Below are 17,483 nucleotides of genomic sequence, written 5' to 3'. Positions count from 1 at the left end.
TCGGCATCTTCAAATATTGGGATGTCTGTGTTGTGCTGCAGGAGTCCGTCATGTTTCGTGCGGGTGTTGAAGCTGGCTGGCCGAACCGAACGAAGCTCAACTCCTCTGGCGAGTAATGCAGTAGTGCTGGTTCCCGCGGCCTCACCGACGGCGCCGCAGAGATCCTGGCACCTCCATCATTTTACCGTCGCCGTTGCCCGGTTGGGCCAAAGGCGGCAATGCGGATGGCTAGGGGAAGCGCCAGCGGGTCCTACGAGGTCCAATTGGCAGCTCTTAGCCCGGCCAATCCCGAACTCGCCCACATGTAGCAGCAGAGCATGATAGACATCATAGAAAAGTGGCGGGATGCGATTGACCCCTTATACCAAGAGATGCTGAAGGGGGTCATCGAGAGTATGAGGCGCGATTTGGGACTCCCACCCCTGCCCAGGAGTGACGTCGGGACTGGCCACGGGGACGACGATGAGTGAGATGGGGGTCGCGTGTGTTGAAGCTTTGGGATGTATTTTGTTTTATTTAATTATGTATGTTTTTTTTAAAAATAAAATGGTTGCATTTTCTCCGTATTCGTGTCGAAATTTTAATTCCGTAAATTACATATTTGTGAATTTGTGAATTTTTATTATTGTTCTTGTCCTCCGGGATGTCCTTGGGGATGTACGCTATTGTGCAGTGGGATGTCCTTATGACATGGCAGTGCTGTGGGATGTCCTTATGACGTGGCAGGAGGTGTTTTTGGAGTGTCCGCCGGGACCTCCGTCCCTATTGCGGATACTCTTAGAGTTTCAAATTGCAACTCGTTGATCATATGCAACTAGTAGAAAAGGAAATACAATATATATAGTGTTACAAGTAGGAATGTCAATCGGGCCAGCCCACCGGGTTTCGGGCAAACCCTATTCGGGTTGCGGGTCAATCGGTTACGGGCTAATCGGGCTGTGATTTTTTTGGGTTATAAAAGTTCAACCCTAACCCTAAAAGCTCGGGTTTCGGGCTAGCCCAACGGGCTAATCGGATTGCTACCGATAAAATTAACATGCGTTCAATCCAATAAATAATGGTGAAAATTAGTTATATGTATAAAATGTAAAATATTTAATTATGATAAATTTGAGATATTATGTTTAGACTCAAACATAAACATGATTAAATACTAATATTTGAGATTTATGCACAATAAAACATAAACATCAAGAAATTTTAAAGCATGTTTTAGAAATTTAAATATATTTTTTAGTGAATTTGAAGTTTCGAATTTATATATCTATTATTATGTTAATAAAAATTTAATATATGATTTATATATTTAATACTCCCTCTGTCCCACGTTACATGAGTCATTTCTTTTTTGCACTCGTTTTGAAAAAATAATAACAAATAGTTAAAGTGGAGAGAAAGAAAAGTAAGAGAGAGAATAATGTAGAGAAGAGTCTTAACTATAGTATTCTCTTTGTTACTTTATTTTTTCTCCACTTTAACTATTTATTATTATTTTTTCAAAACAAGTACGAAAAAGAAGTGACTCAAGTAACGTGGAACGGAGGGAGTATATATAATTGAAAGTTATGTTTTTAGTAATCTATATTATAAAATAACCAATGAAGTGTCGAATTAGAGTCAAACAAATAGAATGATAGAAATTTTAACAGGTTTTCGGGCCAGCCCTAACGGGTTGCGGATTAATCGGGTGCGGGCTAATCGGGCTGTAATTTTATCGGGCTAGAAATTTTCAGCCTTAACCCTGTAAATTTGGCGGGCTATTCGGACCGGCCCACGGGTTGCGGGCTACATTGACATCCCTAGTTACAAGACAAGCCTCAGTTCACTTGAAGGAGACAGGCCCAAAGCAGTTGGTGGAAGAGAGTGACTTGGATAAGGGAGGTAGAAGCAGCAAGGAGCCAGAGAGAACCATCGGCAAAGACCGATCGCGTCGTCAGAGGCGTCAACCAGACCACTTTGCCGATTTCACCACTCACTGAAGTGAAGAACCTATTTGCTTATTTTATTTTGTTTATTTAGATTTTCAATATTAGTATTTTGGGAACTATTATTATAATTTCAATTATTTTAGCGTCGAGTGAACTATAAGCTCCTTTCCGGGTTTTCTTTGTTGGTTCTTTCTCGGATCGTAGGTCGAATCAACTCTAGGGTCCGTAGATATAAATATGCGTGTATTTTATTTCACACCTTACGGAATAAAATATTTTTACGCAATTTACTTTCTTCAACAACTCAAAACCCTAGTTCTTATCGTTGTTAATCGTCGGGCAATCGTTCCCGTGACTTCACGGAGGAATTGATCAAAGTTAAGGAGTTCATCCTTAACATATAGACTAATATTAGTGATAGTAGAAAATTTTGAAATGAACTTAGTAAATTAGGAACATTAATTTATGTCTTTAATTTAATAGAATTATTAGATTGAAAATACTATATGTAGTGAAATTTTACAAATAATTGTATATGTATTATATTTAAATGATACTTAAAAGTAGAAAAGAAGAAAAAAAATAAAATAACATGTAAAGAAAATGAACAAAAAAACTTAGAGTAAAGACAAAAATTTGTCCGGAACATATGCTCATTTTATGATTTTGGTCCTAAACATTATTTTTTGGAACTTTTGGTCCTAAACATTTTAAATCGGATCACATTTGGTCCTGGACTAACTGTTCCGTTAAAAACTAATGGTCAACGAGTTTAATCCCGATTTTGACCAAATTAGACTGTTATTTCTAATTTTTTTTCTCCATAATTAATTCCTTAATTATTTAAATAAAAATTCATTTAAAATCAGAAACATACAGTCCTCCTAATAGATTAGGGTTCTTATTTCATCTTCCTCCCATCGCATTTACCCTGAGATGAGATTAGATGACTACCCTGAGATGAGATTAGATGACGGGTCGGTAAGGTTCTTAATACATCTATCTTACACTAACACTTAGGCATACATGAAATTCAATCACTAACCAAACACCGATCCTAAATTCAAATAATTGGGGCTTTCGATTCTTGAGTTTATGGTAATAGCTATAAATATACCCTCCATGTTACGATAAGATTTAAGTATGAATGAGAAATTACAAAAACCTTGAATGAAAAAGGGAGTTGTGCGGGATTTAGTACTATTAAGCACTTAGCTGCCTAAACAATAAGAACATGTAGAAAACATGTTTAAGAACATGTATAACTAAGCACTTTAAATTAAGAGAGAAAATTATATTAGGCATAATGGTTAACTAAACATACAAAATAATTTGGTATTTAACTATCAGTATAGTATAGTGAGATAATCATGACCCAAAAACGCAAGTTTATGAGAGGTAGTACTACTATATCTTATTGTAAAATATGTTTGCGAATCGAAGGAAGACAAAAAAAATTCGTGAATAATGAATTTAATCAAGTAAGAAATGTTTACTATCGAAACCAAAATTTAAAAGTTCCCATGACCAAGAGGTTTTTTCTCTCCCATGAACAAGAGGTTGTTCTTCTCAAAATGAACAAACATGATGTAGTATATGTCATTCTCTACACAATATATTTCAGACAAGCAGTTGGATATTTTCGTTGTACTATGTATTGAAGGCCAAAGATTATTTATTATATGGTACTCTAACTACAAATCATAAGCACCAAAAACTTCAGTATAACAGAATATCATACTCTAAAAGAGTGTGAAGGGAGATTGCTTTTGAATCATTTCAGAAGAGATCTTGTTAGATGCTCACGTGCAGTGGCCAGAGCTTGAGATATCGTCTGCAACAAGGTGTATCATCATGTCAAGAGATGCATTTAAATGAAATTGTATGTTATTACTCCACCCTCATATATTCACCAAAAAATATTAAGATCAAGAGCATAGAGATATCACCTGCTCTGACAATGGTGCACCATCATCTATACTATGGGTTGCTACTTTTCCAGCAATAATACTACCGTCTGTTTCGAGAATAATCCTGCAAGAACAAATATATCAACAGCAACGACATTTTCACTCTTGAAACGAACAAGCTGATCATGAGCAAGTGGCATTGTACATATATCAAGTTTTGGATGTGTTTGATGAAGCAATAAATGTACAGAGTGAATGAAAATCAAGCATAATGAATTTTTTGTCAAAAATGAATGAGAGGTATAGTTTACCCTCCATCCACGATTTCATCTAGGCACAGAAGAATCATATCCAAGTTCTCAAGTGCCTCTCTTTGGTCGACATTGTTCCTAAAGCACAGATCAGAATGAGAAAATCCACTCAGCAGATAGTCGTGATAGAAATGTAAAGCAATTTCAAACGTGTTGAGAGATAAACCTAAGGAGTAGGGTGACTGCATCGAAGAATCCCTGTAGAACGGTAGCTAGGATCAGCTCATTTTCTTCATCGCCCCCGGTCACAAAGAAGTGCAGATCTTGGACAAACTTATAAACGATGATGTTGTTCTCTACCATTGTTATCTCCGCTGCACCAACAAAAAGAGTTAGGGAGTCGAGACCACTGCCACTGCTCGTGCAGCGTGTTAAAAGGGGACGGAAATGTACCTTCTGTTCGAGCATTGGTTTTTTGAGTCTTTGAGAAAATAGATTTTTCGAAAGCAAGCTTAGCACTATTTGTAGGCCATTCATCTGAGTAATACTTAACTGCAACACGCTTCCCCTCAGAATCCAGCAAAAGTATGTTTTTTATAGTCGGGCAAGTCTCCTACATTCAAATGATCTCATCACTACCACATAACAATGTCAAAAACGACTAAACCAATCACCAAAATTTCTACTTGCATTGTTAAATCAATTATCAGCATTTTCAACGAACAATAAATTTCATAAGTACAATAAAAGAATGTGCTAGAAATCATTCAATTGTGCACACAAACAGCAATGCCAACAAATCCGGAAATGATGGATATCATACAATTCACACGCACACAAATAATTCCTACTTATACATCCAATCGCAACATACAGTTTCCAGCTGCGTAGATCAAACAATACCAAAATAGTTCATGCTTACAGTTTACAATAATCATCCAATGAAATTATAGCCATCTATCACAAACTAGAATCGCCATTAACGAGGTGCGATCAAAATGTTTGATTCTACGAGCAGTGAAAATGATCAATTTCATAGTAATCTTAATTTGAATAGCGTAAATCACATGAATCCACCATAATTCTTTCTTATTGAGATCAGATCTTGCAGATCGGAAAAATGATCAGATAATTGACGAAATACGCAAGATACTTACATGACTGAGAAATGTGGCCATTGCTGCTAGCGATCAAATTATTTTTACGGAGATAAATTTTGATTGAAAGCTAAAAAAATCAAGGAATACGAAAGCTTTGCAGTTACATTTGATGATTTTGTGTCGTAAGCCATAGTTATTTTATGGGCCAATAAAAAGCCCAATATTAGGAGACTTTTAATAAGCCCAATGGGTTGAAATTTCACACCCAAAAGGTCCTGAGATTTGAAAACAAATTAAGTAAAAAAATTTCATTTTTTTGTCAGTTGTCTTGTTCGTGTACTAAAACAATGTATCTTGGTGATGTTCCAAACGATGTACCAAAAATGTCATTTTGTATGTGGATGCGAAAATTGCCCAAAAAATAAATGAAACTTTGATTTATTATCATGTGTTTCAAATCTAATGGGTGACCATAATTTTCCAAAATTATGTGATTTAAATTATTACTTTTATTCTAATGTGTTAGGCTCCTTTTATATTAGTTACATCGTCATAATCTAAAATTAAGACCAAATTCTATATCCTTAGATTTTTAAATGAATTGATGAGATTAAAACTTACAAATTTCAATAAATAGTAGACAAAATATCAACAAAGGGGTAAGATCGTCATTTAGTTAACATATTACTCTCCATCCCACAAAAGATGTCACATTTCCCTTTTTGGAAAAATTTCTCTCACACATGAATATAAAAATTATATTTTCTCTCTCCATTTAACACACCAAACAAAACCTCCTAAAATCTTGTGCCGTCCCACAAGTGTGACATCTTTTGTAGGACAGAGGAAGTATAATTTTCGGGGTTGTTTTATATCAACATAGTGTGTTACAAATATCAATACAGCGACATGAGAATCTCAACACAAGTACCAGAAAATATCAACATTATTTTATTGATATTGTACATGCATTATATTAAGATTGTTTGATGCATTTATTGATAAAAAAAATATCAAATTTTATTATTCGAACGTCGTTGGAACATATGCAATTGTGATCTCGTTAGAATCCTTATAAAATTATCTTTAATTTGATATATATTTTTTGCAAAAATATAAATTAAATTGAGAGAGTTACGTAAATTTAAAGTTTTGAGATAATTTTAAAGAGAGACAAATAAGTTAGTTTTAACAACTATATTTATATTTATAAATTGACATTGATACCTTTTGACTTTATTTAATTATTATTTAAATTTATATTATAATCTAGTTTACATTATTTCAACCGCTAAATTTTCCTATCTAACAGTTAAGAATTGTTCTCAATTTTGAATTAGAGCATCCACAATGGGGCGGAGGATGCGATGGATGATGCATCCTCCGCCCCTTAGTCCACCACTGCAGCACCACGGACTAAGCACACATTATTCTCCACGGAGGATAGATCGTCCGCGGACTATGGCACGGAGGATGCATCCTCCGGCCTATCCTCCGCTCCATTGTTGGGGGTACGGAGGATGGGCCGGACAATGCACACATTTTTTATTTATTTTTTTTGTATTTTCTTCTATATGTATATCACTATTTTTTTACTTCATTTTACACCTTTCACTCCACTCTCTTCCCCATCTCAATTTCTACTCTAAATTCAATAATGAATTCCGAAGATTTTCATATTTGCAAGCATAAAATATAAAAAATAAAAAATAAATACTGACGATAGGATATGCCTTTAATTTGTGGTGTTTTTATATTTTTATTCTTGCTAATTGATATATTTGCAAATATAAAAAATAGGATTAATGAATTTGCAAACATAAAAAATATATTTTTATTCTTGCTAATTAATTGATATACTGTAATTTGAACTTTCAATCAATGAAGTTGTTTTTTTCAATTTTTGTAATGTTTAAATATTCAAATAATAAATAAAATGCTTAGGACGGACTATATGGCGGGCTATAGTCCGCCCCATTATAAGTGTAAGGAGTGGAGGATAAAATGCTGATATGGCGGAGCATAAGGCAGGGTTTAGGGGATCGCATCCTCCGCCCAATTATGAATGCCCTTAGTAATTAGTTAGTAATTGGTCACCACCCGCTCCCAGCCTCCCCTAATACCTAAACCTCAAGGATAAAAAGTCTAAGGCATGCTTGGTATGATGGAATGGAATGAGGATGGAATGGAACTAGGCCTGCTTAATCGATTCTCCGGTTCTCGGGTACCCGGAACCGGAACCGACCGGGTAATTGAGGAACCGGGAACCGGTTTACAGGTTCCGGTTCTAGTACCGGTTTACCGGTTCCGATTCCGGTACCGGTTCTAATGTTTCTAAAAAGTTCCGATTCCGGTTCTATTCGGAATCGACCGGTTCTTACCTGGAACCGAATAATAAATCAATTTTAGATTTTCAATTTTAGATTATAATAATATTATGAATATCAAATATAAATATACTACATAACTTTCCCTAATAAATAATAATATTATAGGATCTTAATCTTACGGTAAGTTTAACTAAATTACTCCTATTTATTATTTACCCTAATTTCCCCCTCCCACCACTCACGCCGCTATCCCATACACAATCACTCTCAATCTCTCACGCCGTTAACTTTCCTCATTACTCGACGCTAGCTGCCGACCTTCCTCGCCGCCGACAACGCCGTTTTTATTGAGTTTTGAAGGTAGTTTTTTTGCCCACTTGAGTATATTTTCGTGTTCATATGGCTGTGTGTGTATATGTCGCACGCGTGTGTTTATGTGACTTGTGTGCGTGTGTTAGGGGCTGTGTGTTTGTGTATGTGTCGTATGTGTGTGTATATGGTGTTGTGTGTGTGCGTATGGTGTTGTATGTGCGTGTTTAAGGTGTTGTGTGTGTGTGTGTGTGTGTGTTTAAGGTGCTGTGAGTGTGTGTATGTTGCTCTGTGTGTGCGTATGGTGTTGTGTGTGTGTTGTGTGTTTATTGAATTATTACTTTTAGGTATTGGAATATTGGAGTATAAATATTATTATCTTATTGATTTGTATTTTTGTGTTTATTTGAATTTTTAGGTATTAGTTGCTATATTTCTAGATGTTGAATTATTTAAAAAAAATTAAAATGAAAACTATAAATAGGATCCGGTTCGTAACCAGAATCGACCGGTTCTTACTCGGTCGGTTCCGATTCTGGGATTCATGAAAATTTCTAACCGGGTGCCCGGTCAATCCGGACCGGATAGAACCGGAACCGGCCGGTTAAGCAGCCCTATACCAAGCATGGACTAATTAATTCAAACTAGTAATTATCCATATATTATCAATGTAGGCCATGGTTGTAGCAGGAAAATTAAGAATCTTACACAGGGTCGGACCTATGTATAATAAGGGTAGGTTTAAAGCCTTTAATAAAATTGTTTTTTACCATTTTTTCTTTTATGAATTTTAAAATTTATCCAACTACAAATTAGTATGTAAAACAATCAATAAATAATTTAAAACACTTGAAAATATACTTAAAACAAAAATTAAAAATTTCAGTCCTTATTGTTATTTATTTCTGCCTCCAACCGGTCAAAGTTAGAAATGAAATACTATGACTAAAATATTATGAAGTGTTAGGCTTGGACGACTCTATCATATTTTAGATTGTGTATTTCCTTAATTCAATTTTGACTCAAAAACATATTCTGGCTATATTTCTTCGTTACTTACCTGATTCTGGCAATTCTTGTATCAATGGAAAGCTCCAGAAAGATTGAATAAATCTACAAGTAAACTTTTTTTACTATTTCTACAATAATAAATTTTGATATTGCCTAGTTAATGATTCCAACCAACAATATAATTATGCGTGCGTTACATAAATCTACTATTGTGGTGTAATTAGTAAAAACCAAAAATTCGGAAAACTTTCACTCTCTCGAATTATCTATCCCTCTGTCTTGTCTTCCTTCAGTCTTTTCCCCTTTAAGTTTTCGATCTGACATTAAATCCGAACACCAATTCTTCTTCCCCATAATCTAGGGTTCCTGATTCCGCTCTCCACGTTGACGTATATCTGGTTTTTCTCCCCCCCCTTTACTAATTTGCACTCTTCCTGCTCTCTGATCCGCCGTGACTTTGTGTTTCCGGATTCTTGTCGATATTGATTTTAAGTCTTTTTTTGTTTAGAGTGTGGTCTGATTTGGCGGTTCAGCCTTTGCGTGAGTTCTATCGATTGCTTGCGGTGTAGATCATGACGATTCCAGATTCTCATCACTTCATGTTGGAGAATGGATCGATAGAATTGCCATGCAAGCCGGAGGAGGAAAGGAGGATTGTGCAGGAACTCAGTGCCAAGGCCGATTCAAATTTGCGGGAGGGGAATCTGTACTACCCCATCTCGAGTCGGTAAGATGTTCTGTTGATTGATTGTTTCTTATAGTAGATTGAGTAATTGCATTTTAATCCTTAGTTCATGTTGTTTGTTGATTGCTGTTGGTTTCTTTTTTTATTGTGATTTAATAATAGACGAACGCAGATTTTGATTTTTGGCTGTTTGAAGGGACCACTTCTTGTTTTGAAGGTTACTCTTAATTTTGATTCTTCTCGGAAAACTCTTTCATGGTGTGCATTTTATGTTGTCCACCGTACGAGTATCTAGCCAGTTGAATAGAATTATCCAGATGTTTTTTCTTGAATAAGATCCACTTGTGACCATGTCTATCAAATACAATGTATTTTGTGTGACTGGAAATATTTTTATAGTGGTGATTGACTAGAGTGCTGGTGTGTAGTTTCTCTTTCTCTTTCTTCTGAGGGGGCACCTTTGGGTTGCATTCTGCTGCATGGAAGATAAAAGCCAAGCGAATGGAGATATGCGGGAAAAATTCGCTTTATTGGTCTTTACTACTTCTGAATGGTTTAGTTTAGCCTTTCAGTGGATGACTACGGTCATGATTTATTAGGAATGACTTAAGCATATTTATATTATATGATTGAGGTACTCACGCTCCTGTTTGAAGAGAGTTAATAAAATTAGTAGGATTCTGCATCCCATTGAAGATTTCCTTGGCTTGAATTGAGCTTGAAGGCATTCATGTTAGTTTAGTTTATAGGAGACCGATTTCTTCTTGTCATGCAGTTGTAGTTAGTATATGCTTATAATAATTATAAAAGAACCATGTCCAATAATTGACTAACTTGACTAACTTGACTAACTTGAAGCTGTGTTATGTGGGGTTGTGCGGATGGCCCAAACTATACTGCAAGGTATCCTTTAAGAATGCCAGTATCAGCACTTATCGTACTCCTTCAAAGATGTGGGGTGTCTGCTTAACTCCACTTTTCATGGGAAATGACCCTCCTCCCCCTTTTATAGATGTGATACTCCTGGACATTTTTTCTCAGTATCCTTCTTAATTATTCTTACAGGTGGTTCAGAGCCTGGCAGAGGTACACTGGGCAAGCAGAAGGTTTATATCCCTTTGAAGCCAATCCTTTTGAATCTCAATCTGTAACATCGTCAAATACAGTAGAAGATAGGCCTAGGCCCGGAGTGATTGACAATACTGACATTATTGTAAGTGGGGGGGATGATAAAGATGATGACCCTCAGCTTCTCAGAACTTTGGATGAAGGACGTGATTACGTTTTAGTGCAACAAGAAGTTTGGGAGAAGTTAAGAGAATGGTACATATTCTACTCTCTGGAATTTCTTTATTTTCCATGTTCTAAATTTCTAATCCAAATTTTCATTTACGTGTCCCAACAGATTTATCCAAGTTCTCAGAATTATAACTAGAATTTCTATTGTAGTTGATTGCTCTCTTCATTTTTTAAAGACAACAGACATCAACTTTGAGAATAATTCGTAGTGGCATTTTAGGAGCTTAACATATTTTTTGGGGATTAGAGCAAGTTTCTTATTGAATCTCACCCTTGATTTAGGTAATACTTTGCCACCTTTTAGATAAGTTGATTCAGTATCAAGTTTCTTGGTCCCCAGGTATAAAGGAGGCCCGGCGTTGCCACGGAAGATGATTTCTGTTGGGGCCCAGCAGAAGCAATTTGTCGTGGAGGTGTTCCCCCTTTCTCTCAGACTAATTGATTCTAGAGACCAGAGTGAAGTTCCTATAAGGCTAAGTAAAAAGGTGAACTTTTCAAACTAACTTATTGAGGACTAAGGTTACTTTAGATGCTTGGTACTTCATTCGTGAATTATCTAGTGATAATTTTTCCTGAGTTTTTTCCGGCATGTTATTTATTTATTTCTCCCAGAGATCCGTAGCATGATTAACATCATTTGTAATCTTTATCATATATATTTGGTCATTTCTCCTTTTCTTCCCAGATATATAGTACTTCCACGGTAGCTAACTGTTCATCCCTCCTTCCTATTAATCTTTTTTTGCCAAACTGTGTGGCTGAGCACTTGGCTTAAGTAACAGGATCATAGTCTGTGCCTATCTGCATACAATAAAAAATATATTTTTCCTTAACTACTAGAGTTTACTGAATATCTCGGTGTTAGATGCAAATGACCATATTTTCCTCAAGTATAGACTCTAATGATGCTTTTGAGTAAGTACCGAGTTTCGATATCGTAGTCCTTTGTATCCTTGTATGCATGCCAGCTGACATTTTGTGCAACAAAAACTCAATATTTTTCTAAGATTTCCTTGTTGCTACTTTGTACCAATTATTTAATCTCTTGTTGTTAAAGCTTTCTTTGCAATTATTTCTGATAATTGTGCTAATTACCTTTGGATATGTGTTTCAGGCTTCTTTAAATGACCTATATGGCAAAGTATGCCAACTCAAAGGTTTGGACCCTCAAAAGGTCTGTCACTGTCACATATATCATCCTTAATGATATGCCTAGAGGCAATACATTAATGTGTGTTTTCTTGCGAGTCTTTTACAGGCACGAATCTGGGATTTTTTCAATAAGCAGAAGCAAACTATATTACTTTCTTCAAGCAAAACCCTCGAGGAGTCTAATTTGCAGATGGATCAAGATGTAGGCCCACCGTTCCTTTTCAATAATAGCTAAATGTTCCTTTAATGATTTGTATGTTTTCTGATTGGTATGTTTGTGTTACAATCATATCATGGTTTGGAATGTGGCTGGCAATTCTATCAGTTTCTTTTTAATGTCTTTGCTCCTCTCTTTTAAGTTCTGGGGGTTCGTCAAATGGTCACATCTTTAAAAATTTAATCAGCCCAAGAGGAATATCATTACTTAATTATCATCGAAATGTTACTTTTCAGTTGAGGCCTTGCATTTGGGGAGTTTCTGACTGATAAAACTGAAGTCTTCTAAAAACTTATCAGCATTAATTATCACGAATAGATGGAAAACGGAGTTTTTTTTTTCCTAAATTTTTTTGTTGGGCTGGGATGGGTAGTATTTATGAAATTTCTTTTAACTTATCTTAACCAGTGAGAAAAATATGGGGACAAGGTGTGCTTCATTAGACATGGCTCTCTCTTCTTGCTAATAGTTAGGTTCGCTGAAAATGGGTATTTTGATATTTGATGCGTTCTATATTTTGGTGGGTGCCGAAGTGTATCATTTTGCACGGAAAATAAAGAGTTCTTCTTTCTGATTTGTTTACTTTCTGAAAATGATTGCTACATGCCCTTCACTGGTGCTATTATTTTGGAACAGAGGATGTCCTTTACAAGCTCAAGATCCCTATTTCAATAGGCTTGTATATAGAATGTCTATATTTTCTCATATGGGTTTTAATATAGGCAAAGAAAAGATTTCATAATGCAATCAAAATAACCTTCACTCTTTTCTCTTTCGCCCTTTTTTTAGATTCTTCTTGAGGTGCCAACTGATGGTCTTGGCATGGATTCAACTGGGAATGGCTTAGCATTGGTTCCAGTGGAACCTTCAAGGTCAATCTTTTCAATTGCTGGCGGTCCAACTATGTCTAATGGAAATTCAACTGGTTATAACCCCATTTACCAGCGAAGTACATCCACCTCTACAAGTGGAGATATGGAAGATGCATATGATGGTTTGAAGCCTCTGAAAAGAGAAGATAGGGGTGGCTTAGCAGGATTGCAGAATTTGGGGAATACTTGCTTTATGAACAGTTCACTTCAGTGTTTAGTTCATACGCCACCCCTTGCTGATTACTTCCTGCAAGATTATAGTGATGAAATCAATAGACAGAACCCCCTGGGAATGAATGTAATTTCTTTTCTGCCTGCAGTGCTAGATTTCATGATGGGTTCTTTTGTAGTAATATGTCGTTAATTACTATACAACAATTTTTCAGGGAGAGCTTGCCCTCTCATTTGGTGATTTGTTGAGGAAACTCTGGTCACCTGGTCGAGCTCCAGTTGCCCCTCGTGCATTTAAGGGGAAACTTGCACGTTTCGCTCCACAGTTTAGTGGCTATAATCAGCATGATTCACAGGTTACTTTTGTTCCTGAATAGAATTTATAATACTTTGTCATGTGCATGTCTAGAATAAAAAACTTTTCTTAGTTGTTTGGTGAAGTGTTTTTCTAATTTACAAATAACTTCATGAAAAAGGTTCTGCATAAAGAATACTGACTTAGATTATATGCCATGAACATGAAATGATAAATTTTATATTGCATCATTATATGTTGTGATCTGTCATCTTTTTTTATGCTAACATCATTCTGTTGATTTTTATGAAAAATGGTATTATAAGATTTATGCAGAATTGTAATGTACAGTGATATATAGAACTATATTAAGACCCCTTATTCGTCATTTTTCCTGTTCTGGTCAGCTTTAGAGGATGATATGTAACTTTTTTTCTCAGGAGCTGCTTGCCTTTCTGCTTGATGGGCTGCATGAAGATTTAAATCGTGTTAAGCAGAAACCATATTTTGAAATTAAGGATTCTGGTGGTCGGCCCGATGAGGATGTTGCGGATGAGTTGTGGAGGTATCACAAGGCGAGGAATGATTCTGTAATTGTGGATATCTGTCAGGTTAATAACTCTGTCTGGACGCATTCATCTCTCTACTTTGGATTAGTGGTGCTAGGATGAGTTTTCAAAGGTCTCTTAGATAAGGAAAAATAATAATTTGATGTCTTGAGCTGCACTATTTCAGTAACAGGAGTACTTGTTCTTTTATGGTTGACAAAAGCACATAGTAAGGTATAATGGTCCAAGGTTAAAGCCTTATGCTGAGATTAGGAACTTAAAGTAAATATTAAATATCTGCAGTTACTTTTAAATATTACTAATAGATATCTGATTTCTGTTCTCTGAAGCCATATATTCAGTCTTGCTATATTCCTAGATTATCCTTAATTTTCTGATTTTCTCTTTCACTTGAATTGAAATGACATCATTCCATATTGAATTTCATTTATCAGCAATAAATGTTGTTGATATTAATTGTTTTCAGAAAATAGAGTCCAGATACCTTCAGTTAGTGACTCTCTGTTCTCAATTCATTGTGACATTGGTTTACTTTTATCAGTGAGTTCTTGGTGACATCTGTCTAATGATAGGGAAGTTTTACAGGGCCAATACAAATCGACGCTGGTTTGCCCTGTTTGTGACAAGATTTCAATAACATTTGACCCCTTCATGTATCTCTCGCTACCTCTTCCTTCAACAGCAACTAGGTCAATGACTGTAACAGTGTTTTATGGTGATGGAAGTGGCCTGCCTATGCCCTTCACAGTTACTGTTCTGAAGCAAGGATGCTGTAAAGATCTTAACAAGGCTTTGGGTGTTGCATGCTGCTTACGTAATGATGAATACTTGCTCCTTGCTGAGGTATTTATTGGTCAATTGATGTTTATGTTTAGGAGTTCTGCATTAAATAATATATTTCCAGTATATACCGACCTTAAGGCTCTGATCTCCAGGTTTATGAACATCGGATATATCGTTACCTGGAAAATCCATCAGAATCTTTGGCTACAATTAAGGATGATGAACATATTGTTGCTTACAGGCTCCCCAGAAGGGAGGTGGAGTTAACAAAACTAGAGATATGCCATCGGTATCAGGATATGTGAGTTCTCCTTTACCTCAGCTGACTCTTGGATGTCTTTGTTTGGAAAACTAGAAAGAATATCCATTGTTTGTAACATTTGGCTGCCAATACTTATTTTAATAATTATTGTCCTGAACTTCTAAAAATTTAAGATTTCCTATTGGTCAAGCTTTCATATGCTTGAAGATGGTTTAGATTGATAAGTTTGCCTTGGTATGCTGCATAATTAAGACTGTAAACTTTTTCTTGGAAAAGGAGTTCAGAGTTGGGGAGAATGTGTAGATTATGTTTCTTGAATTAATATGTTTTTGTAATGTTGGTCTAAGGCAATAATATTATATTTGGTGTATGAAGATTTCTAGCCCTTTTTTACTCTCCTTGGTGGAAGATAAAAGATCATATTTCTTTATTTATTTGGTGTTCCATTGACTTGTTATATTATGTAGATGATGATTTAGTCTTGAGATTTTGAACTGCTCTGGTTGTTGACCAAGATACCACTTCTATTCCAGTGAGAGGAAGCTCTTCCTAACGCCTTTAGTTACTATCTTGGAGGACCCACTTTCTGGGATGGGGATAGATCTTGCTGTTAAGAGGATCCTCTCTCCTTTAAGAAGAAAATCATTTTTTACATCTACAACGGGCCACTGTAGTGGAGAAAATGGCTCTGCTTTTAATGCATTGGATGAGCAGATGGAGAGTTCTGGCTCCCAGTTGGGACCTGTGATCCAATCAACAGAAGAAATGGATGCAGAAGGAATGTCTAGCAAAGAGTTGTCATTCCGGCTTTGCATAACTGATGAGAAGGGTCATAGCTGCAGGCCAATATTGAAGGATTCATCTGTTAAACCTGCTCGTAAGGTAAAAGTCATGCTGGACTGGACTGATAAAGAGCATGAGCTCTATGATTCCAGCTATTTAAAGGATCTTCCCGAGGTTCACAAGTCTGGAATTCTTGCAAAGAAGACTAAGCAAGAGGCTATCTCTCTATTTTCGTGTCTGGATGCATTTCTGAAAGAGGAGCCCTTAGGCCCTGATGATATGTGGTATAGTATAATCCCTGAACGTTTCTGTTTATCTTGACCTCTTTAAACTGGTTGATTGTTCTTACAATGTGTCTCATTCTCAAATAACAATGCAGGTATTGTCCGCAATGCAAGGAACATAGACAAGCGAGTAAAAAGTTGGATTTGTGGAGGTTGCCTGATATTCTCGTCTTTCACTTGAAGCGGTTCTCATATAGCAGATGGCTGAAAAACAAACTCGATACATTTGTAAATTTTCCTATTCATAATCTCGATCTGAGCAAGTATGTGAAGAGCAAGGATGCATCTGAAGGGTCGCATACTTACGAATTGTATGCCATAAGCAACCACTATGGAGGTCTTGGTGGAGGGCACTATTCTGCATATTGCAAGGTAAAGTTCCTGGCCTGAAATTCCTGGCCTATGACTTAATTTCTGTTGCAATTGGACTAATTGAAATCTTGTTGCAGTTAACCGATGGCAATTGGTACCATTTTGACGACGCACACGTGTCTCCGGTGAATGAATCTGAAATCAAGACATCTGCTGCATATGTGCTGTTCTACCAACGAGTTAACAGCCATCAGTGAAGTGGGCAAACCATCAGTTGACGATAGGGTTCGTTTTGATCGTTTTATATGGCTAATGACGGTGTGGCTTGGGCTTTTTTGCACCCATGCTGCCAAGCTTAATGGAGATTAGATATGATGGTGGCAAAGAAGCCATAATGTTAGAAAGGATATAATTTTGGTATTGCCGATTGAAAACGGCCCTATTATTTGATTGCTGTAACTTTTTTATGCGGAGGGTTCTATACAGCAATGAGGTAACTTTAATCACACAGAATGGAGCAAAATGATTTTGACGGTGTAATGATAATTATATTTTTTAAGTATTTTTTTAACATTATATCAATGGCTCCGAGTATGGTATGTACTATAGATGTGACTTCAAGAAAATATTTACCACAAGAATTTTCATAATGCATACTTTATCCGGACATAAAAAAACATCATAATTGCCTTATTTGACACAAAAAGTATACCGTTTTCTTTTTTTATCATCTAAAAATACATTTTTTTTACAATGACCTTTTGATTAAATCTTTTATTCATTCACCAGTTAAAGCTATAATAAATCCACCAACAATTTCTTAAAATGTGTGCCAGTTAAAGCTATAATAAACTGTTAATGGATGAATCCAGTTGGATATATCGAGCTATGACTTTATTTTATTGTCTAATTAACAATAGTAATAATTAGATTTTCGCGTTTTGTACATCCCATTAATCT

The 17,483-nt window shown here is 36.0% G+C and overlaps 2 protein-coding genes across 3 annotated transcripts; one reads left to right on the top strand and one right to left on the bottom strand.

The window, feature by feature from the left end:
* Window positions 1-3,400: 3,400 nt before the first annotated feature.
* LOC125196849 (coatomer subunit zeta-1-like) lies at window positions 3,401-5,367 on the bottom strand. Its single transcript, XM_048095509.1, has 6 exons — window positions 5,247-5,367; window positions 4,543-4,702; window positions 4,316-4,463; window positions 4,150-4,227; window positions 3,878-3,962; window positions 3,401-3,762 (listed from the first exon to the last, which is right to left on the bottom strand). Exons 1-6 carry the CDS (start codon window positions 5,265-5,267, stop codon window positions 3,703-3,705), a joined length of 552 nt encoding a protein of 183 aa, XP_047951466.1. The 5' UTR covers window positions 5,268-5,367; the 3' UTR covers window positions 3,401-3,702.
* Window positions 5,368-9,076: 3,709 nt separating this feature from the next.
* LOC125194322 (ubiquitin carboxyl-terminal hydrolase 10-like) lies at window positions 9,077-17,099 on the top strand. 2 transcript variants are annotated; one of them, XM_048092484.1, is made up of 15 exons: window positions 9,077-9,237; window positions 9,348-9,566; window positions 10,383-10,427; window positions 10,590-10,847; window positions 11,164-11,308; window positions 11,938-11,997; window positions 12,082-12,177; window positions 12,982-13,362; window positions 13,451-13,591; window positions 13,971-14,141; window positions 14,685-14,942; window positions 15,035-15,183; window positions 15,678-16,211; window positions 16,307-16,583; window positions 16,661-17,099. In XM_048092484.1, the coding sequence occupies exons 2-15, from the start codon at window positions 9,412-9,414 to the stop codon at window positions 16,778-16,780; spliced, it is 2,790 nt and encodes a 929-aa protein (XP_047948441.1). In that variant the 5' UTR covers window positions 9,077-9,237; window positions 9,348-9,411; the 3' UTR covers window positions 16,781-17,099. The 2 variants fall into 2 exon arrangements, with proteins under 2 accessions (XP_047948441.1, XP_047948442.1); XM_048092485.1 differs by lacking the exon at window positions 10,383-10,427.
* Window positions 17,100-17,483: the final 384 nt, after the last annotated feature.

This window comes from Salvia hispanica, chromosome 6, assembly GCF_023119035.1.
Source record: "Salvia hispanica cultivar TCC Black 2014 chromosome 6, UniMelb_Shisp_WGS_1.0, whole genome shotgun sequence".
NCBI classification, from domain to species: Eukaryota; Viridiplantae; Streptophyta; class Magnoliopsida; order Lamiales; family Lamiaceae; genus Salvia; species Salvia hispanica.
This window is presented reverse-complemented; position numbering and strand designations above follow the sequence as displayed.